At 37.3% G+C, this 24627-nt stretch overlaps 1 protein-coding gene across 3 annotated transcripts in view; it reads right to left on the reverse strand.

Annotated features, from left to right (window-relative positions):
- Positions 1-24627, reverse strand: part of ANAPC10 (anaphase promoting complex subunit 10) — a 255496-nt gene that overhangs the window by 228991 nt on the left and 1878 nt on the right. For all 3 annotated transcript variants that reach the window (XM_078069273.1, XM_078069271.1, XM_078069272.1), the window contains exons 2-3: positions 23391-23517; positions 5249-5339 (exon numbers count right to left, since the gene is read on the reverse strand). In XM_078069273.1, coding sequence (XP_077925399.1) covers positions 5249-5339; positions 23391-23505 — 206 coding nt within the window. In that variant the 5' untranslated portion in view covers positions 23506-23517. The remainder of the gene's footprint in view (positions 1-5248; positions 5340-23390; positions 23518-24627) is intronic.

The raw sequence follows: 24627 nt of genomic DNA on the forward strand, positions 1-24627 counted from the left end.
AGAGAGGCAGAGGGAGAAGCAGGCTCCCTGCTGAGCCAGGAGCCTGATGTGGGGCTCGATCCTGGGATCATGACCTGAGCGGAAGGCAGACGCTTAACCATCTGAGCCACCCAGGTGCCCGATCAGTTCTGATTTTTAAAAGTTTTCCTTATAAAGCCATAATTGTAACTCCCATCTGTGTAACTCCCATCTTTTGGACAGTTTTTTCTTATGAGGTCACACAAAAGAAATTTAATCCTCCACAAAGTATAAATCCCTCCAATTATGTGAAGAAAACCCCCAAAGTCTTCAGCAGACTATATGTTCCCAGTTTTTTTATTACATGGTTTGTTTTCAATTCCCTAATCATTCTACCCCTTTGTTCTGAGCACACTCTAGCTTTCTTTATCAGTGTTAGAGGGGAAAGCCAAAATGGAACAGGATACACAGGAGGTCTTCCTAGGCTTTATGCTTCCATTACTGCATCCTAAGGTCATATTAGTTCTTCCAGCAGCCACATCACACTGTTAACTAAGATTAAATTTACTGTCAACCAAAATTACTAAAGATCTTTTGCACTTCTTGCTTTGTCCTCCTTTCCCATCTTGAGCTTGATTTTTTTTTTGAAAAGGGGGGCAGAGGGATGCGGATTAAGTGTAGAATTATAATTTATTACTATTTCATCTATTTGAAATATAATAGTTTACTATCCACTAATACAGGGACGAGCGTTCAATATCATTTTGATTTTAAAAACCATTTTAAGAAATACAAAACTTTTATATAAAAAAGAACCTCCTTTATTTTTTATATAAAAAGCGCTTCCCCTTTCTGAATGATTTAATCCTAAAGCTATTAGAAAGAACCAAGCAAGATAGGCACGTGCACAAAAATGGGATATTGGAGGCTGTTCAAAGTGAGGAGTGCATTCACACAGCGGAGGGGAGCAAGTGTAGTACAGAGAGTTCGAGCCCATATGGAAGTGAGCAGAACTTTTGAAGAGGAGAGCAGCCAGGTATGGCGTGTTAGAGCCTGAGTGGGGTGATGAAGACATCCACACTACAAGGTGGCCCAATGCAGCATATAAGAGCCTTTGTGGAGCGAGAAGTCATCTATGTTGTAAGGTAGCCTATTACGGAGTGTCAAGCCCAAAGGGGGATAAAAGAGGGCATTCGTACCATGCAGTGAGGTTCTGGAGCCAAGAAGGGTTAGAAAAGTGGCCTGGCATGCAATCAAAGCCCAAGTGAGCTGAAGAGAACATCCCACACAAGGGAGTGACTAATGTAAGATGCCAGGGCCCAGACCAGGTTATCTGCAAATAGGGAAGTACAGAGAGAGTGAAAAGACAACAGCACAGGACAGACTGAGAGCCTAGGTGGGGTGAAGGGGTATCCGTCCGGGAGGGGACAATGAGAGAAATGGAAGACCGGTTACATGCAGGGGGATTAATGAGATAAGTAAGGAAGGATAAGAGAACCAACCAAGTTCTCATTCATGAAGAAGGGGTTTATCAATGGAAAGAGAAAAAACTAGAATAAATCCTGTTCACTCTGGATTAGAATTGGAAGTGTCGGTATGAATTTATGATTTGTATATGTGTGAAGACAGAGAAATAAATACAGATGTAAATATGTTTACGTATGTATGTGTATGTGTTATGTACATATATCCCCTTATTGAGAAGGCTCAGATATAGAAGCATCCCATAGCAATGAGCACACCCAATACAAGAACTGGTGTATTGGGTGTGCTCAATATATCAATCTGGTTTCTTTCTCTCTCTTTTTTTTTTTTAGATCTATTTATTTGAGAGAGCGTGCACAAGGCGGGGAGGGGCAGAGGGAGAGAGAGAAACTCGAGCAGAGTCCCCGCTGAGCAGGGAGCCTGATGTGGGGCTCGATCTCACAACCCTGAGACCACAACCTGAGCTGAAATCAAGAGTCAGATGCTTAACCAACCAAGTCATCCAGGCACCTCACAAGATCTGGTTTTTAACTACTATTCTCCACTACAATACACCCGATCTTAGAGAAATGGGGCACAGAATATTGTGCCAGAACAAAAGAAATTGCTCAGATAATCACAGAGACTGTCAAAAGGTAATAGTGTCAACTGGAGGGGCCTCCCACTGGCCAAATCTGAGGCAATTTGAGCACTGACACAAATGATGATAATAACAGATTTAAAGCAGGTAAGTAAAACAGTAAACTCTGAGTCCATGCTGATATTAATAATTTTGAATAAAATGAAAGAAACTTTTCAGTGGAGAAGTTTGGTAGATACTACCTTAATCATATAATAGAAGTAAACATCATCAGTAATGGGACAAAATACAAATCATGTATCCCAAATAGTAAGATACAATGACAAGCACAGAACATCACTTCTGTGCTACTTTTCCTAAAGATGTATAATCTGAAGTTACTCGTGAAGATCAAAGAAATGGAAATTAAGGGACATTCTTTAAAACAACTGGCCTATAATCTTCAAAAGTGCCGAGTCAAATAAAAAGTGAAGAAATGTTCCAGATTAAAGGAGAGTAAAGAGAAGGGACAACCAAATTCAACCTGTGATTCAACTTTACGGGCACAATTGGTAGAACAGGAATGGGGCTGTAGAATTAAATGTATCAGTGTTAATTTCCTAAGGATGTATTGTGGTTATGTAGGAGAATGTCTTTCTTTATAGGAATGACATACAAAAAGGATTCTGGAGAGCTGAGACATATATCGGCAACTTACTCTGAAACAATTCAGGGGAAAAAAATTGTACTGTACTTGGAACTTTTCTTTAAGTATGAGATTGGTTGCTGGAGTGGTGGGGGGTGGGAGGGATGCGGTGGCTGGGTGATAGACATTGGGGAGGGTATGTGCTATGGAGAGTGCTGTGAATTGTGTAAGACTGTTGAATCACAGACCTGTACCTCTGAAACAAATAATACATTATATGTTAAAAAAAAAAAAAGAAGATAGCAGGAAGGGAAAAATGAAGGGGGGGGAATCGGAGGGGGAGACAAATCATGAGAGACTATGGACTCTGAGAAACAAACTGAGGGTTCTAGAGGGGAGGGGGGTGGGAGGATGGGTTAGCCCGGTGATGGGTATTAAAGAGGGCACGTACTGAATGGAGCACTAGGTGTTATACGCAAACAATGAATCATGGAACACTACATCAAAAACTAATGATGTAATGTATGGTGATTAACATAACATAATAAAATAAAATTAAAACAAAACAAAACAAAACAATGTCCCTGCTCCAAATAAGTCAAGGTCAAAGTAAATGAAGAGCTCAAGATGACATCCGTCCCATTTGTCTAAGTCCTGGTGTTGTGTGGATGAAAAGCAACAGCCAGGTATGACAACAGGTGACACACCCAAAGTAAAAGCCAAATTTGTTAACATTTTTCCATTTCTAAACCATCTCTAAAGAAAATCACATGTGGGTTCACACGATCTTCACGGTAGTCCAGCAGAGCAACCATGCCATTTGGATTCATGTTTTCACCAATAAAGAACTGATAGTTCTTGAAATTTGCAAAAAAAAATAAAATAAATAAAATAAAATAAGGATAAAAATAGCTGTAAAGGTTAAATGAAATGAATGGGTAATGCATTTTAGCAAAGTATCTGATATTTTAAGTCTTTAAAAAATATTAGGTGCTGTTTTTATTTCTGGTATGTACATATTTAGTACACAAGGACAAGAGTTGGCATACTACAACCCACTAGGTGAACTCTGCCCATCACCTACTTTTTTAAGATGAAGTTTATTTATTTTTTTAAAGATTTTATTTATTTATTTGACAGAGAGAGAGACAGCAAGAGAGGGAACACAAGCAGGGGGAGTGGGAGAGGGAAAAGCCTTCCTGCTGAGCAGGGAGCCCAGTGCGGGGCTTGATCCCAGGACCCTGGGATCATGACCTGAGCCGAAGGCAGACGCTTAATGACTGAGCCACCCAGGCACCCGTTTAAGATAAAGTTTAATTAGAATAGCTAAATTTAGCCAGTGTGCATTGCCTATGGCTGCTTTCATGCAATAATGGTCTGAGTAGTCGCAAAAGAGACCCGATAGCCCAGAAGGCGTAAAATGCTTATCTGTTTTTTTCATAAGAAATTTGCTGATCTGGGGCACCTGGGTGGCTCAGTCAGTTAAGCATCTGCCTTCAGCTCAGGTCATGATCCCAGGGTCCTGAGAGCTCCCTGCTCAGCAGGGAGTCTACTTCTCCCTCTCCCTCTGTGTGCTCGCTCGCACACTCTCTCTTTCAAATAAATAAATCAATCTTAAAAAAAAAAAGAAAAAAGAAATTTGTTGATATGTACCCTCAGTGAGAAAAACATACTAAAACGGCACTTAGTGTGCGACTCTTGATCTTGGGGTGGCAGTTCAAGCCCCACATTGGGTGTAGAGATTACTTAAAAATAAAATCATTTTTAAAAAGAAAAGAAAAAGAAAAACAAACTAAAAATACAATGCTATAAAATGTTAAAATACAGGCGCCTGGGTGGCTCAGTCATTAAGCGTCTGCCTTCGCCTCAGGTCATGATCCCAGGGTCCTGGGATTGAGCCCCACATCAGGCTCCCTGCTCGGCGGAGAGCCTGCTTCTCCCTCTCCCACTCCTCCTGCTTGTGTTCCCTCTCTTGCTGTCTCTCTCTCTCTCTGTCAAAATAAATAAATAAAATCTTTTAAAAAAAAAGTTAAAATAGATGATATAAATGGGGCAAGATAATCAAGTTAGCTGGTTTCCATCTATCTCAATAAATTCAAAGCAATTGAAAACCATATGGTAATTTTCCTTTCCCTGAGAAAGTAAGCATTTCAAACCTGAAACTGTCCTTAGAGGTTCTAGATTAAAATATTTTTTTTCCAAATGGAAATACAAATTTGAGAATTACATGAATAGACTATACCTAAAGAACTTACTATTATCACTCCAGATGTAGTTAATGCAATGCATTAAGGAAGGCATTCATTGCTTTGGGTCATAAGCAAAGCATATTTTTCCAAAATAAATCACATGAAAAGTATATTTAAGAAATCTCTCTGTAAAAGGAACTATGTAAAGTACTATAAAGAATTCACAAAAGACAAGACTGAGTAAACTTAAAACACAATCTAAAGGAGTAGAAAAATAATCTCAAGGCTTATAAAAACCAGAGTTAAATGCATTGCGCTATAATTTCTATATTTCTTTCAACTTTATGTAAATAAAGTAGATCACTTTGTCCACTTAACCTACACAAATCAAAAAATCCAAAAATGTATTACCTGAATTGGATGTTTACTAAATGAGGCTGGGAGCCATCTGATTGCCAATAAGTCTCAAGATTGTCATCTCGTAATTGATCCACTCCAAATCCTAAAACACAAGTAACAGTAAGTTCTCATGAACGAGAAAGAGCTATATATTCCAAATATAAAATTACCATTCACGTTTGTCTAGAAAATGTGATAGATAGGATGGTCAATACTGTAAAATTTAAATTAACTAGAATTCTTCCATCCTCTTCACCAGACTTCAACTCTTAGAATATGCACACAAAAGTTTATATTAGGGCAAGTGTTCTTGGTTGTTGGCTTTAATTTTTAAAGAATGTCTTCTAAATATACTCTAAAGACAGCACGTATTCAAACCCAGTTTTTTACACTTTCTACAAGGTGGTAGTAAGAATGATCCTCATGTCCTGCAAAATCAGATTTTATTAAGTCCAATATGCCATATATCTTTCTATGGCAACAAAAAGGACAACTTAGAAATATTTTCAAAAGTCATATGCATTTTGAAACCAAGTGTTTCTGATTAATCAAAAATTAAATTTGCCCAGAATCTCATATCATCTAGCCATTCTACATAACTGAAGTAAAAATATCCCGTATTGTTTTTTCTTGATTAAAATCATTATAATGCATACTAATTATGGAAATAACTTAATGGTAAAGTATGGATTTCTCAAAAATATTTAAGAGAAATAAATTTAATTTACATTTTAATGTTTTCACTAAGTACTATATTCATCATGGATCAAATTCCGAAGGTAGAAAAAAGAACATTGTGAAGTCTCTATTCCCCCTCCCACTATCTAGTTTTCCTCTCCAAATATAATCAGTGTTATCAGTTTTTTACATACTGTTTCACAAACACTGTACACATATATAAGCAAATGCATATATATTCTTTTTTCCCCTCTACATAAATAATGGCATACCTTACAAAGTTCTACACTTTGCATTTCTTTTTCACTTATCTAGAAGATTCTTCAATAACAATAATAATAATTAATAATAATAGCAGCAAACACTGATATCACATTTACTATGTGCCAGACACATTCTAAGTATCTTACATGATTATATTATGTTAATATTTATCTAACCCATATAAAAACTCAGTTAACCTAAACAGCTCCCACATTTTTTAAAAGTTATACAGTATCTCGCTGTCTGGAAATATCATAATTATTTAACGAAAACCCTAGAGGACATTTAGGCTGTTTCCAATGTTTTCCTGTTAAAACAACACTGCAGTAAACATCTACCTATCTATAATCTTTAAGTGCGTATTAGTATTTCTGGAGGATGGATTTCTAGGAATAGAACCCTGGGTCATTTAAATTTTTAATTTGATAAATATCGCCAAATTCTCCTCCAAAATGCATCTTCACCAATAATGTACAAAAACACCTATTCCTCTACGTAACTAGTAAAAATTAGGGTATTCTGAAATCTTTACACTAGGTTTTGAAGACATAGTATAAAGATATTAAGTATCTATTTAATAAGTTTTTTTTTAAGATTTTATTTATTTATTTAACAGAGAGAGAGACAGTGAGAGAGGGAACACAAGCAGGGGGAGTGGGAGAGGGAGAAGCAGGCTTCCCGCTGAGCAGGGAACCGGATGCGGGGCTCAATCCCAGGACCCTGGGATCATGACCTGAGCCGAAGGCAGATGCTTAATGACTGAGCCACCCAGGCACCCCTATTTAATAAGTTTTTATATTGATTAGATATTGAAATCATTTTGGACATACTGAGACAAAATAATGAAAGTTAATTGTACCTTTTTAAATTTTAATATGGGTACTAGATAATTTTAAATTACATATGTGGTTTGCATTAATTTCTGTTGGACAGCTCTGCTGTGTACTCATGTTAAAATGCAATCATTCTTTCACATATTTACTAACCTGATAGGTGAAAAATTATATTTCAAACTTTCATTGATCATTTATATTTTTTGTCATAGAAAATACCTATTTATAATCTCCTATATTTTCACTGTACTTTGGTCTTTTTATTGCTTTATAACTCTTCTACTATTATAGATATTAACCCCATGTCTGTTCCACGTGATCCAAATATGCTCTCCCCAGTCTGCGATTTGTATCTTAAATTTGCACATGCTGCCTTTACAGTATATACTAGTGAATGAGAGGGGTCTTCCCAGAGAAAATAATTTTTGCATTCTATTTTTTTTTTTTTAAGATTTTATTTATTTATTTGACAGAGAGAGAGAGCGAGAGAGGGAACACAAGCAGGGGGAGTGGGAGAGGGAGAAGCAGGCTTCCCGCCGAGCAGGGAGCCCGATGTGGGGCTGGATCCCAGGACCCTGGGATCATGACCTGAGCCGAAGGCAGATGCTTAACGACTGAGCCACCCAGGCGCCCCTTGCATTGTATTCTGAAGTACTAATAGGAGTTAGCTAGGTAAAGAGGTAGAAGAGCAAAGTTAAAGAGCATTCAGTAAAGAGAAAAACATGTAATGGCAAGGGGAAAGAAAAGTGGAATCTATAGCAAACAAAGGTAGGTCCTTTTGGGAGCTAAGGCTATACACTTTGGATTAAATCAGGAAATGAGTCAGAGACATATGAAAGGAGTCAGATCATACAGACTCTAGTGCACTAAGAGATGAAGTATAAATTGTCTTGAAAAATACACCAACCTACTGAAGAATTTTTAGTAGGTAAGTCATATGATCAGGAAATAATCAGATCAGGGTCTTCAGATAGATTCTTCAATGTCAGGAAAGGAGAATGCCATGGTAAGCCATTGCAAGTGATGATGGTCTGAATTCAGACAGTGACCAAGGCAAATGTTCGAAAAATAGCTTTCTATTGCCCCAAAGAAAATCTTCTTAAAATATAAAAACTGAGCTCCTCCATTACTCACTCTGTAACTCTTGGATCTGTGCTGTACAATATGGTAGCCACTAGCCACATGTGGCTACTGAACACTTGAAATATAGCTAGTTCAACTTTAGATTTGCTATACACATTGGTTTTTTTTTTTTTTTTTTTAAAGATTTTATTTATTTATTTGATAGAGACACAGCGAGAGAGGGAACACAATCAGGGGGAGTGGGAGAGGGAGAAGCAGGCTTCCCGCTGAGCGGGGAGCCCGATGTGGGGCTCGATCCCAGGACCCTGGGACCATGACCCAAGCCGAAGGCAGACGCCTAACGACTGAGCCACCCAGGCGCCCCACACATTGGTTTTTAAAGACTAGTATGAAATACAAAATATCTCATTAAGTCTACTTATATTGGATTGAAAACATATTACAACTAATTTCACCAATTTATCCTTTTTAATGTAGCTACTAGAAAAATTCCAATTACCCATGCAACTTGCATTATACTCCTATTGACAGTGCTACCTTAGACCATGCTTCTATTCTTTCTTTATACATTATTTTTAGGGCTAATCCAGAATATTTATTTCTGCAAGTTATAAGATAAAAAGTTGTTTTGCTACCAATATAAAGAATTCTTAAGTTTTAAATACCTTTTTCTTCTTACCAGCTTATGAGTTCCCTAACAGAAGATAACTCAGTTATACAACTCTTCCTTAAGAGCTCCACCATTAAATGTTCTATGATTAAAAGACCTTTTGACACTTTATTTTAGCTATTTAGCTAGTTTTTCTTTCTCTTCATTTCACAGTTTTACCTGTGTGAGCTCAAAGAATTTCATAAGATGGTGTTTGTTCTTAACAAGCAAAATAAACATTAAACAAAAAACCTGAATAACTTACCCAGAATAAGAGATGTCCTGTAACTCAAGACTAATCATTTTAAATTTGTTTCTAAGATACTGCTTAGGAAACTACAGCAGTACAACTAAGTAGGTGCAATCTCTGCAATCTCATCAAGAACCAATCAGTCTAAATCTTTACCTCTGGAGTACTAAGTATGATTATCAGCTTCTACTTCTTCAAAATATATCTCACAAACAGAACATTTTATAAACATCTGTTTACGTGCCAATGCCATGACTCATAGAGTAAACTTCTTTTCCAAAGCTTCCCACTCAGTATTATACCTCGATTCTTCTATTCCAAACGAAAGAACTAAAAGACCAATTTGTGATAAGTGCTTTAACAAGTACCATGATAATGCACACAAATGATATTATCCAGAAAAAAACTTTTGTATGATGTACTGATTCTTAAAGCGGTGGTTCTCACAGTATGGTCCTTGGACCAGCAGCACCACTGCCATCTGGGAACTTGTTAGGAATTCTAGAACTACATCAGAAACTTTCAGAGTTAACCCCTTTGAGAGTCTGTATTTTAATAAATCCTATAGATGATTCTGATGCATGCTAAAATTTTAGAACTACTATTTTATGGCAAGTCTTCTCAACCTGAGCATTAATGATAGTGTGCACTGGATAATTCTTTCAGGGGCAGGGGATACCCTGTGCATTATAGGGTATTTAGCAGCATCTTTGGCCTCTATCCACTAGCTGTCAGTCACAATCTTCCCCATGCCAGCAGTTGTATCAATCAAAAACATCTATAGACATTACCAAATGTCTCCTATGGGGCAAAATCATCCCCAGATGAGAACCACTTCTCTAAGGAAAAGAAAACCAGCATTCACCTATGGTTACTGCTATTGCTTAGTAAATATCCACTCTTCTCTACCCATCCTCCATGGGAAGAAATTGATTCTGCACTCGTCATACTGGAGCTTAATCATGACTTGTTTTGGTCAACACGATGTGAATGAATGTGACACAAACAGTGGTTTAATTTAATTTATTTTTAAAGATTTTATTTATTTATTTGAGAGAGAGAGAGAGAGAAACTGAGAGAGAGAGGGAGAGCATGAATTGGGGGAGAAGCAGAGGGAAAGAGAGGGACAAGCAGACTCTGAACTGGGCTTGGAGCCTGAGGTAGGGCTCATCCCAGGACCCCGAGATCATGACCTAAGCCAAAATCAAAAGCTGAACACTCAACTGACCAAGCCACCCAGGCACACCCAAACAGAGGTTTTAAATGTGCTTGCAAGGTCTGGCTTGGCCTTTTAAATTTTGGCACCCCACTAAGACATCATGCCTGAACACATGGAGCAGGCCTGGACCCAATTCACAACCTAGAGCCAAGTCATAACCAAGCAAAAAATAAGTTCTGTTGTTATAATATAGCACTGAGAGATTAGGGTTGTTTGTTACACACCATTAGTGCAGCAAGAGCTGACTAACACATCAATATATGAGATAAATTTGACTAGCCCAGCTTAGATTGCCTTTAGGAGTAAAACAGCCATTGTCACCTAAAACATATCTTTTAACACAAATCCCTCACACTTGCTAAGGCATTATTATAACTAGGGCATTGCCTTTACTCTGAAGACACTAAGATAGAGAACATGCAGTCTCTGTGGAGGAGTTCACCTATCTAATGCACTATCTATGTTGTGACTATTTACATTTAAACTAATTAAAAATAAATAAAATTTAAAATTTGATTTCTCAGTAACACTAGTCACATTTAAAGTACTCACACATAGCTAGCAGCTACCTCACTGTACAGTCCAATATGTTCTACTGGCCAGCACTGAGGAACTTAAGCAGATAAATTACAATATAAAGTGTTAAGTGCTATAATAAAGAAATGAAGAAATACACACAAACACACGAAGGCTAAACAACATGCTACTAAACCACCAATAGATCAACAAAGAAATCAAAGAGGAAATCAAAAAATACCTGGAGACAAAAATGGAAACACAGCAGTTCAAAATATTTGGGACATGGCAACAGCAGCTAAAAGGTAACTTTACAAAGATATGGGCCTGCCTCAAGAAACAAGTCTCAAACAATCTAATCTTAAATCTAAAGGAACTAAAAAAAGAAAAACAAAGCCCAAAGTCAGTGGAAGGAAAGAAATAATAAAGAGCAAAGCAGAAATAAATGAAATGGGCTAAAAAACAATAGATCAATGAAACTAAGAGCTGGTTCTCTAAAAAGATACAAAATTGACAAACCTTTAGCAAGACTCATCAAAAAAAGGGGGGGTGCACCTAAATGGCTCAGTCAGTTAAGAATCTGACTTGTGATTTCGGCTCAGGTCATGATCTCATGGGTAAAATTAAAGTAAAGCATAGGGAATGTAGTCAATAATACTGTAATAACGTTGTATGGTGACAGATGGTAACTACACTTATCGAAGTGAGCATCGTGTAATATACAGAATTGTCGAAACATTATGGTGTATACCTGAAACTAGTATAACACTGCATGTCAAGGACACTTCAATTTAAGAAAAAAGAAAGAAAAAAGAGATGAAGAATTAACTAACTTCTTGATACACTGTGTTCTCTTCTATCCATGATCTCCCACTCTCCTAGTTTTCCAACTAGTTCAGCAGCTACTTCTTAGTTCCCTTTGCTGATTCTTATTCCTGCTGCTCTGCCAGATCTCTACATCTTGAAGTGCCCTGAGACTTTACTCTTTTTTCTGAATACAATCTCCCCTTAGGGGAGTCAATCCAGTCCCGAGGCTCAGAATGTCATCAATATATTGATAACCCTCAACTTTGTATCTCCACCCCAGACCTTTCCCCAGAGCTCCAAGCTTCTATACTCAATTGCCTAATAAATACCACACTAGAATGCTAATCTCAAAATTAATGTATCTGAATCATAACTTTTTTTTGAGCCAAAACCCATTTTTTCCCCCCACCTCACTTTCTCAACTTAGGAAATAATACCGAGTTATTCAGCCAGACACCTAAGAGTCAGCCTTGAATCTTTCCTTTCCTTTAGTAAGTCATGATTTTTCCACCTCTAAAAATACATCTCAAAGCCATCATCTCTCTCCATATCAACATCATCTGACACAAGTTACTGTACTAGTCTTTCCTCCACTGGTCTACACCATTACTCTCCCACCAGTCATTATTCTCAGTGGCCATAGTGATTTTTTTAAGAACAACAACAACAAAAAAAAGATTCTCCCTCTCCCTCTCTGCCCCTTCCCCCTCAAAAAATAAATAAGTAAATCAATAAATTCTGCCATAGAAATTAAAAAAAAAAAAAACCTCTGTATCAGATCATCTCTCTTTCCTGCTTAACATCTCCAGTGGCACCTGTTTGTACTTCAGATACAAATTGTACTTCAAATCCAAATTCTACCAGAACTCACAATTTGGCCCATGTCTTATTATGTCTCCAAACTCATGTTCTACCACTTCTCCTCCTTACCTGCCATCCTCTAGCCACACTAGACTTCTTTCTGAAACTCAAACATTCCAAACCATTTAGCTTAGAGCCTTTGAACTAGCTGTTTCCTGTGTCAGCAAGGTTCTTCTCTGAAATCTTTGAACAGTGGATTCTTCTTAACATTTACATCTCAGCACAAATTTCATTTTCCAAGAGAAGCCTTTCTTGATCTATTTATTATATTGCTGTTTTATTTCTCCAAAGTATATATTGCTATTTAACCAGAAAGTTACTCAATGATCACAATTGTCAGTTATGGCATGAACTTAAAAAAATTAAAATTTAGTGATTTTTTTTAAGAAAAACAGAACTTACAGCATCCAAATATGCCTCTCAAAATTAATTCATAAAAGCAACGTCTTGGTAAAATATATGAATCGAGTGGAAAATATGTCATGGATCAGATGTTCACAAAATATAGCCTCACCAAATCCTTATTTTTGTTGGCTTATAAAGTATCAAATATGGAGTCAAACACAGAAGATTTACCTATTTGTCCCCTAATTTTGTTTCCCAACATGATATGAATTTAGTGCTTATGAAATTAAATGATTAAGTTATTGTAATAAGACTCTGTTATAATGCTAGCAGTCACACAAATCTGACCTTTAGTTTTTCCAGTCTCTTGGACAGAGACTGACAATTGTGCTGAATTGTGGAATTGTTTTGTGATGTGTCTTCACTAAGCTGAATCTACTAAATACATTCCAACTTTAATCTGAGTGAAATATTGACCCACTATTTCCAAAGACAGAATAATTTTGCAAAGCTCTATACCACCTACCACACTGTAGCAGGCAAGTAAATTTGTACCTCCAACAAACAGTTATTAACATTTTGAAAGTTTATTAAAAGTCTTCCTTACATCACTTCTCACCTGAATTATTGCATGTCCTCTAAATGATTTCTTTACCTCTAACCTTGCTTCACTTCAATCCATCCTCTACACTTCTCAAATGTGAACACTGCGTGTTTTACTCTGCTACTGAAAATTTTTCAGTTGGCTCTGTACAATAAAGTATCAACTGTTTAACAAAGCCCTCCATGATCAGGCTTCTACCTAACTAGCTAGCTTCACCTATGCCACTTCCCTATGTTCTAGTTTTACTTACAATTTTTGAATGAGTTATGTTTGGTCTAAGCTCTACACCTTTGTGCATCCTGTTCCTCTTGCCTTTATGTCCTTTTTTTTTTTTAAGATTTTATTTATCCATTTGAGACAAAAAGATACATAGAGCATGAGCAGGGGGAGAGGCAGAGGGAGAGGGAGAAGCAGACCCCCCACTGAGCTGGGAGCCTGACGTGGGGCTTGATCCCAGGACCTGGAGTTCATGACCTGAGCTGAAGGCAGATGCTTAACCATCTGAGCCACCAAGGCGCCCCTTCCCTTTATGTCCTTATTCAGTGAAATCCTCTTCTTGTTCCATCATGAAGGACAAGCATCTCCATGAAGCCTTCCCTGATCTGTTAAGCAGAATCAATCACTTTTTCCTCTGGGCCACTACTGAGCCCATACTTAGTGGAAAGCAGTATGACACTGTGGAACCTGACTGCCTTGAGTCACAGCATTCCCACTAATTATGTGATCATTGCCAAATTACTTAATCTTTCTGTATTACAGTTGTCTCATTTAGAAAATGATAAAAATAACAATATGTACTGCATACACATATAAAGTACTTAGAACAGGACCTGTCATTTAGTAAGCACTAAATAATAGTTATAAATTATTACACTGCATAATAATGACTAGTTTAAAGCTATAATTCCTCCACTAGATTGTGAACTCGATAGTAAAGATTCTGTCTTTTTTATCTTTTACTCTCTAACAGTGTTACAGACTTCAGCAATTATCTGCTGCCTAGAAAAGAAAAATATCTGACCATAGAGAAGCAAAGGTTAAACAACCTTATCCTGTTTCTCATTAATAAAAGAGCAGTCATTCACTTTTTGTATAAAATGATAATCACCTAATGATAGTTCACTGAGGGACCCAAGGTGATGGAAGTACAATGTATGACATAATACTGATGAACTGCATGACTTTCATACTTAACACATTTTGTAGTGATCCCACCACTCCAATGGCAGTGGGAACTACTGATCGATTCTGTACCTCCAAGATGTCAGAGCTGTGGGGCATCTTCAGGGAGCCAGTGATGCGCTGCCCTCTGCAAAATCCATAGCATAAAAGGATATGAACTGACACTGACTTATGCCCCATTACTAATACCGTAAGGCACCAGTTGAATTATGCTACTAGATCAAGCAATGGGAGGTGTTCAAATTGAGCAAATTCACAGAACTATTTTATAGTATAAAGAATATTAGAAACTTCTGAAGCAGTCCAGGATGTAGGAAGGTGGAAAAAGGCATCACTCCCATTCAAACTACAAGAGGCTAGATAAACCACAAACTCATAATTTTTCTTGAAAACACAAGAGCTTGAAAAAATACAGCAACCAAAAAGCCTAAAATGCAAGAAGGGGCAACTCTGAACCTCAGGAGAAAAACGATATATAGCCTGTCCCAATTGTGGTAGAGCATGGGAGGAAGGAACAGTAGCCAAATAAACACATAAGACATTAGGTAGAACTTGCTAAACAAACTGTTAAACGCCAAGTGTGGACTAGCATAAAAGTACAGCAACCCTGGTAGTCCCAAATATAAGGGGAACTCACATTGACTCTCAGACTCTTTTCCAAGGGCCTTCACTGTATATGGAACAGAAAGATTTGGAGGAGAGCAAGAGACTAGAAAGTGTACTTCAATGGTAGATACAAGAAGAAAGGAACTGACCACAACTGCAGGAAAAGCAAAAAGACCCACCCTCCTTCCCAAACCCTTCTCTCCAACAGAACAAAGAACTTAAGCTGCTAGAGGATGAGCATCAAACCTACTGACTCCAGGACAGACCCTTCTTTGCTGGGAGAAGATTAAAAGAAAAAATCCTCTACACCTGGGGTAGATGCAGGAAACAGTCCTTCCTCTGGGGCGGGGTAGGGAGAGATAGAGCAGAAAATTCTCCCACAAAAGACCAGCCACAGATCCAAGGCAGAGTTTGGCTATCATAGGTAGGAGGGACCAAAACAATGACAAAGCCCTACCTTGGAGGCCAAGCACACAAGGGCTAAGATCATAGCTGGACCAGGAAAACAGAGAAGCCCTGCCTCTCATCCCTTGCACTGAGTGACAAGGCACAGCATTCTACTGCTGAAGGCAAGGCAAAAGCATGGAGAGACACACTTTGAAGCACAGGCATACAGAGATAGCTGAAAACTGAAAATAAAGGAACATTAAAAAAAACTCCTCTGGTTGGAGAACACAGGCAATAACCTCTTTGACATCAACCATAGCAACTTCCTTCTAGATATGTCTCCTGAGGCAAGGGAAACAAAAGCAAAAATAAATTATTGGGACTTCATCAAAATAAAAAGCTTCTGCACAGTGAAGGAAACAATCAATGCAACTAAACACAACACAACAACACAACTAAAATCAACACATCTACAGAATGGGAGAAGATATTTGCAAATAACATATCAGATAAATGGTTACTATCCAAAATATGTAAAGAACTTGTAAATTCAACACCAAAAATGAATAATCCAATTAAAAATGGGCAGAAGACATGAATAGACACTTTTCCAAAGAAGACATATAGATAGCCAAGAGACACATGAAAGATGCTCAACATCACTGATCATCAGGGAAATACAAATCAAAACTACAATGAAATATCACCTCATACCTGTCAGAATGGCTAAAATCAACAACACAAGAAATAAGAGGTATTGGAAAGGATGTGGAAAAAGGGGAACCCTTCTGCACTGTTGGTGGGAATGCAAACTGATGCAGCCACTGGGGAAAACAGTATGGAAGTTCCTCAAAAAAATTAAAAATAGAACTACCCTTTGATCCAGCAATTGCACTACTAGGTATTTATCCAAAGAAAAAAATACTAATTCAAAGGGATATATGCACTCCAATGTTTATAGTAGCATTACCTACAATAGCCAAATTATGGAAACAGCCCAAGTGTCCATCAGCTGATGAATGGATAAAGATGTGGTGTCGGAGTGCCTGGGTGGCTCAGTTGGTTAAGCGTCTGCCTTCAGCTCAGGTCATGATCCCAAAGTCCAGGGATCGAGCCTCACATCAGACTCCAGCCTCACATCAGGCTCCCTGCTCAGCAGAGAGTCTGCTTCTCCCTCTCCCTCTGCTCCTCCCCCTGCTTGTGTGCATGTGTGCTCTCTCTCTCTCTCTCTCTCAAATAAAATCTTTAAAAAAAAAAGATGTGGTGTCTGTGTGTGTATATATATATATATATATATATACACACACACACATACACACACAAAATGGAATATTACTGAGCCATAAAAAAATGAAATCTTGACATTTGCAACTACCATGGATAGAGCTAGAGAGTATTATGCTAAATGACATTAAGTCAGTCAGAGAAAGACAAATACCATATGAATTCACACATACGTGGAATTTAAGAAAAAATACAAACAAGCAAAGGGGAAAAAAAGAGAGCGAGTGGCAAACCAAGAAACACTCTTAACTACAGAGAACAAACTGATGGTTACCAGAGGGGAGGGGGTGTGGGGGAGGGGTGAAATAGGTGATGGGAATTAAGGAGTGCGCTTGCTGTGATGAACACCAGGTGATATATGGAAGTGTTGAATCACTATACTGTACACCTGAAACTAATATTACACTATATGTTAAGTAACTGGAATTAAAACAAAAACAAAAACAAAACAAAAAAACACCTCCTCTGGCACAATAGCCCCCATCATAAGCACTGGACATATTCAGACGAATTTGAACCCTGTGAGATACTGAAGGTAAACAAACCAAAAAACAAAACAAAACAAAAAAAACATGTCAATTCCTAATAAAGGACTGATAGCAGAAAAGAGGTACGCATTTCAAAGTGTAACATCCATTCCTCCCAGTATCTACTAACAAGATATTTGGCTTTCAATAAAAGATTATAACACTTAAACATACAAGAAAAGCAAACATTACCAAAAGACAAGGCAATCAATAGAAATACACTCAGATATGACCCAAATGTTGGAACTACTGGACAGGGACTTTAAATAAGTATGACGAGGGCGACTGAGTGGCTCAGTCGGTCAAGCGTCCGACTCTGGATTGTGGCTCAGGTCATGATCTCAGGGTCGTGAGATCAAGCCCCATGTCAGGCTTTGCACTCAGCGCCAAATCTTTTTGAGATTCTTTCTCTCCCTCTGCGCCTCCCCCTACTTTAGCGCACATGCTCGCTTGCTCGCTCTCTCTCTCTAAAATAAATAAATAAAATCTTAAAAAAAAAAAAAAACAGGGGCGCCTGGATGGCTCAGTCATTAAGCATCTGCCTTCGGCTCAGGTCATGATCCTGGAATCCTGGAATCAAGTCCCACGGCAGGGATCCTGCTTCTCCCTCTACCTGCCGTTCTCCCTGCTTGTGCTCTCTCCCCTCTCTCTGACAAATAAATAAAAAATCTTAAAAAAAAAAAAAAGTTCTTCAGGTAGGAGGAATATGATACCAGATAGAAGAATTGGGTCTATTCAAAGAAATTAAGTTCCAAAAATTGAAAAAAAAGAATGTAAACATAAAAAGTATTTTTTTAATTTTTAATTGCTCCAAACGATAATTTACCATTTAAAACAAAAATAGCAACAATATATTCTGCAGCTTAAAATATCCAAAAATAAAATGTATGACACAAATGGCATAAAGGACTGGGTGGAGAAACTGGAAGTACACTGCTGAAGGATTCATACACCATATCTATGGTGGTGTAATACTACTTGAAGGTAAACTGTGATAATTAAAGATACATATTGTAATCCTTAGGGCAACCACTCAAAAATTTCAAAAAGGATATATAACCATTAAGTCAACAGTGGAGATAAAACAGAATCATAAAACATACTGAGTATATCCAAAAACAGAGAAAGAGGGGAAAAAAAATCAACAAGAAAAAAAGAAAACAAATTCCAAGACAATAGTATTAAATCTAATAGCATCAATACATAAGGTATAAATGATCTAAACACTCCCAATGAAAAGATAAAGAATATCAGATTAAATTAAAAACCAAGACTCAATCCTGTCTATAAGAAATCCACTTCAAATATAAAGATATATATATAGTTTAAAAGGAAAAGGAAAAACTTCCAGCTTCCAGTCTGACACGTAAAGAACTTGGAAAATATCACTCTCATCCTCACAACAACAACAAAAAAGCTAACTAAATGAAAACCAATAATACTTCTTAGGTCCAACACAGAATTGAGGTCACAGGGCAAACCACCACCCAGGAAACTGAAGAAATAGGTGAATACAGAGAATCACAGCTTACCAGAAGCAGCAACTGGTAGGAAAACTTAAAGAGTAATTGCTAACTGACTAATTGCTGGCCACTGAGTATGGATGAGGTTGAGATAAAAACTCCTAGAAGCCCTACCTTAGGAAGAGCTTTACCTTTTCATGAATTTTACCTAGGAGCCCCATCAGGTTCCCTTCAGGGTAAAGATCAAAGAAAATTCTCCAGTGCTTCCTGAAGAGGGAGGGGGGAAAGTAATCACTGTGAAATACACCCAGAGCATTCTGCTCTCTTTAACAAAGACCTGACTTCTAGGAAAACTGCTTTAGAGTCTAACCAACATGGGTTTTACTAGAGCCTAATTGACATGGGGGAAGGAAAATACCCAACTCTAGACTCCTCTAGCCTTCCTGTCTCTCACATAAGTTAGGGGATGGGGGAGTGAGAAGCACCTGTAAAGGTCACAGCCATGGACACAGGCCCACTAAAAGACTAAGATCTAGTCACAGGATTATAGAACACTTCTGTTCCCCCTACAACTTACCATGGTATCAATAGGGCTCGTATATAATACCAGGAGATTACAATCCAAAGAACTATAAACTTATACTCCATTTAATTAGTCTCTAAGGAAATCCAAAAATAACAAGGCAAACAAAAACAAGATACCTGGGGCACCTGGGTGGCTCAGTCGTTAAGCGTCTGCCTTTGGCTCAGATCATGATCCCAGAGTCCTGGGATCGAGCCCCGCATTGGGCTCCCTGCTCGGCGGGAGGCCTGCTTCTCCCTCTCCCAACTCCCCCTGCTTATGTTCCTGTTCTCGCTATCTCTCTGTCAAATAAATAAAATCTTAAAAAAAAAAAAAAAAAACAAGGATACCTAAACAATTTTAAATTCTGAATCTTAGCCTTTATCCCAGGCAGAAAATCAGTAAATCAGTTGAACAGAATAGCACCATCAGCTTGATCAAATTGACATTTATAGATTAGTTTATCCGGTGACAACAGAATATACAAGCTTCTTAAGAATACACAATTCCTGTCATGCTCATGTATAATGTTCACAAAAATGGGCCACATTCTGGCCTATAAAACATACATAAACAATTTAAAAGAATAGAAATCATAAAATATGCTTTCAGAACACAATAGAATTAAACAAGAAATCACTAACGGAAAGATAACTGGAAAATCCAAAATATCTGGAGATTAAACAACTTACAAATCAAGGAAGAAGTATCAAAAGAAACTGTAAAATATTTGAAACTGAATGAAAAAATTAAAATTACCAGAAATTGTAGAATACACTGACAGCAGTGCTTACAGAGAAATTTATAGCTTGGAGTACGTATGTTAGAAAAGAAGAGAGATTTAGAATCAGTAATCTAAGCTTTCACCTTAAAAAACAAGAAAAAGGAGAGCAAATTAAACCCAAAATAAGCAGAAGAAATAATAAAAATCAGAACAGAAATCAATGAAACTGAAAACAGGTAAGTTAAAAGAGAAGAAGTCACTGAAACCACAAGCTATTTTTTGAAAGGTTAAGATCAAAATCAATAAACCTCTAGCCTGGCTAACCAAGAAAAAAAGAGAGAAGACACAAATAACTGATATCAGAAACAAAAGAGGGGCCATCCCTACTAATTCCATGGGTAATAGAAAGAAACATAAAAGAGTATTATAAACAATTCTATTCCCACAAATTTAATATCTTCAATAAAATGGACCAATTCCCTGAAAGACACAATCCAACAAAATTCACACAAGGAGAAATAGATAATCTGAATAGTCCTACATCTATTACAGAAATTGAATAAAAAATTAATAACCTTCCAAAAGAAATCATCAGGGCTAGGTGTTTCACTAGTGACTTCTATCAAACATGTAAGGAAGAAATAATACAAATTCTCTACAGTCTCTTCCAGAAAACAGAACAGAGGAAATATCTCCTAACTCATTCCATTAGGGCAGCATTACCTAATACCAAAACCAGACAAAGACATTACAAAGAAAGTGAAAGAACAGTATCTCTCACGAACACAAATACAAAAATCCTCAAGAAAATACTAGCAAATAGAAACCATATATAAAAAGAATTATATACCACAACTAAGTAGGATTTATTCCAGGCATGCAAAGCTGGTTCAACATTCCAAAATTAATTAATGTAATCCTCCATATCAACAGGCTAAAGAAGAAAAAAAAATGATATCAATAGAGAAAGCATTTGACAAAATCCAACATCCATTCACATGGAATTTATCAGCAAACTAAGAATAGAAAGGAAACTCCTCAACTTTATCTATCCATGAAAAAACCAACAGCTAACACCATACTTCATGGTGAGAACCTAAGAGCTTTCCCATTGAGGTCAGGAATAAGAAGGATGTCCCTTCTCACCATTCCCCTGCAATATCATATTGGAAGACTTACCTAACACAGTAAGACAGGAAAAGGAAATAAAAGGTATAGGTTGGGAATGAAGAAATAAAAACAAATTCTACTCCTAAAAATTCTACAGAATTTTACTCCTAAGTATTCACCCCAAAAAAGAAAACATATGTCCACACAAAAATGTGTACATGAATGCTTACAGCAGCTCTATCCATAATCACCTAGTATGGGAAGCAATCTTGGTTAACTACTGCTGCATTACAATTACCCCAAAACAGCAGTTTAAAATACCAAACATGCAGGGCGCCTGGGTGGCTCAGTTGGTTAAGCGACTGCCTTTGGCTCAGGTCATGATCCTGGAGTCCTGGGATCGAGTCCCACATCGGGTCCCGGCTCAGCGGGGAGCCTGCTTCTCCCTCTGACACTATCCCCTCTCATGCTGTTTCTCTCTCTCTGTCAAATAAATAAATAAGCAAAATCTTTAAAAAAAAAAAAAATAATAAATAAATAAATAAATAAAATACCAAACATGCATTATTTCACAATTTCTATGAGATAGAAATTTGGGAGGAGCTTGATTGAGCACTTTGGCTCAGGGATGTTCAGGAGTTTGCAGTCAAGTTAGCTGAAGGAATTATCTGAAATCTTGACTGGGGCTGGAGGATCCATTCTAAGATGGCTTGCTCATATGCTGTTGACAAGAGGGCTCAGTTCCTCATGGGCTACTGTCAGGAGGCCAGAGTTCCTTGCCACACAAACCCTTCCACAGGGCCTGTTGTTTCCTCACAAAATGGCAGCTGGCTTCCCCGAGTGAGTGATCCAAACGAGAACAAGGCACAGTAACAATGTCTTTTATCAATCTAATCTCAGAAATCACACACTACCACTTCTGCCATATTCTACTAGTTCCAGACACCAATCCTGACAGTGCAGGAGAGGTCAACAGAAGGTCACGAATACCAGGAGATAAGAAGGATCACTGGGACCATTTTGGAAGCTGGTTACCACAAACCTAAATACCCATTAACTGGTGAATAGATAAACTATGGTACATCCATACAGTGGAATAGTAATCAGCAATAAAAAGGAACAAACTACTGATATACATAACAGCATAGAAAAAATCACAAATACTAAGTGAATGAGCCAGAGCCAAAAAGCTACATACAGTATGATGTGTTACACTCTGGGAAAGGCATAACCAAAGGCATACAAAACAGATCAAAGGTTGTCAGGAGCTAGGAAGGGGGCAGAAGACTGACTACAAAGGGGCATGAGGGAATTTCTTTGGATAATGGAAATATTCTATATTTGATTGTGATGGTGGTTATATGATCATATGTGTTTGTTAAAATTCATACAACTATACACCTAAAAAGGACAAGTTTTATTGTAAATAAATTATACCTCAAAAATTACTTATAAAAAGAGAGCTAAAGGAATCTTGAGGGGAAAAAAAGAGGTTTGGTTGGGAATATTGCTATAGGAGTCTTAATGTGTAAATAACAAGTTTCCAAAGGAAAAGTGACAATTAAACCAATAACATTATAATTAAAGTTCCTTAAGATAAAAAACTTTCTCTGAGCTTAAGTCTACAGATTCAAAGTGCCCATCAAATTGTAAGTTAGATGAGAAAAGATACACATGTATCTTGGCATATCCTGGCAAAAGTCTTAAACTTTAAGAATAGAAAAAGTTTAAATGCTTTCCAGAAAGAAAGAACAAGTCACTTAGAAAAAAAGAGAGATAAGCTTAGGCCTTCTTATTTGTAACAAAAAGGAAATGGTGAAATAGTACCCACAAATTTTTGAGAAAAGGACTGCCACCCAAAAATTCTATCCCAACCAAGAGTAAAATAAAATTATTTAGGAATACCAAATCACTCAAAAAATGTATCACCCACTTATCCCATCTAGAGAAATAGCCAACAAAAAATGCTCACCAAATAACTAAATCATTGCAGAGATAGAGGAGGATAAAAGAAGAGACCTTATGAAATATGAAGTGGATATTAGTAAAGCAATTGGGAACAGATATATAACAAATGAAAACTCAAATTTATTTTAGAATTAAAATCAAGCATCTAAACAAAAAAGAATATTAAAGTCAGTCTAGCGTGCGAGGAAACTGTAAGTAGTTACTACAACTTTTTTGTTTTGTTTTGATTTACCTGGTTTACAAGATGAGAGTGACCAAACAGCTTGTGACCCAATTTCCCGTACTGTTCCAGTCCTTTCCAATTGCTTAGGGTCAGCACCAGGAGGTGTCTTGTTTGGTGTGGTCATTTTTTAAATATTCTATGTAGAAAACAAGAATATCCATGTTATACCAGGATCTGAGCATCTTCTACAAAGGGTAAAAATTAAAATTTAACAGCAAAATATATCACTTATATACCCTTGATATTAACCATCTATTTCTCAAATGCAGGTAACATAACTTAATTACTATAATTAAAAAATCTTGGGAATTCAGTTTTTGTTTCTGAAATATATTATGACTTACAAGATGTGCAAAACAGCAGAGTAGCCAAAGGGCATGGGATCAGCCTCTCCTTTAGCCTAGACTTTGGGCAGGTCTGGGTTTTATTTCCTTACCTGTAATAGGGGTCAACTTGATCTATAATTCTATAATGCTGTATAATTCTATACCTGAATAAAAAAAAATTTTTTTTAAAGCTTTTATTTTTAAGGGGCACCTGGGTGGCTCAGGCAGTTAAGCGGCTGCCTTTGACTCAGGTCATGATCCCAGGGTCTTGGGATTGAGCCCCATGTGGGGCTCCCTGCTCAGTGGGGAGCCTGCTTCTCCCCCTACTCTGCCCCTCCCCCTGCTTGTGCTCTCTCTCTCTCTCTCTCTGTCAAATAAATAAAATCTTAAAAAAAATAATAAAGATTTTTAAGTAATCTCTACACCTGACATGGGGCTCAAACTCACAACCCTGAGATCAAGAGTTGCACGCACCATCAAATGAGCCAGTCAGGCTCCCCTCTGAGTAAAAATTCTTAATTCAAATGATTTTTTTTCTGTAGAAAAGTTAAATTGAAATATTCTTATTCCAGGAATATGTAAATATTAGTTTCCATTTTACTTATTTTGGATGTAAATTTACTTCAATAATTTATTTTTTTATTAAAGTATAATTAACAGTGTTATATTAGTTTCAGGTGTACAATATGATTCAACAATTCTATACATTTCTCAGTCCTCATCACAATAAGTCTACTGTTTTTTTTTTTTAATTTTTATTTTTAAGTAATCTCTACACCCAACGTGGGGCTCAAACCCACAATCCCTAGATCAAGAGTCTCACCCTCCACCAATGAGCCAGCCAGGTGCCCCACAATAAGTCTACTCGCAATCCCCTTTATCTGTTTCACCCATTCTCCCACCCACCTACCCTCTAGCAA

Source organism: Halichoerus grypus, chromosome 3 (assembly GCF_964656455.1).
Source record: "Halichoerus grypus chromosome 3, mHalGry1.hap1.1, whole genome shotgun sequence".
Lineage (NCBI taxonomy): Eukaryota > Metazoa > Chordata > Mammalia > Carnivora > Phocidae > Halichoerus > Halichoerus grypus.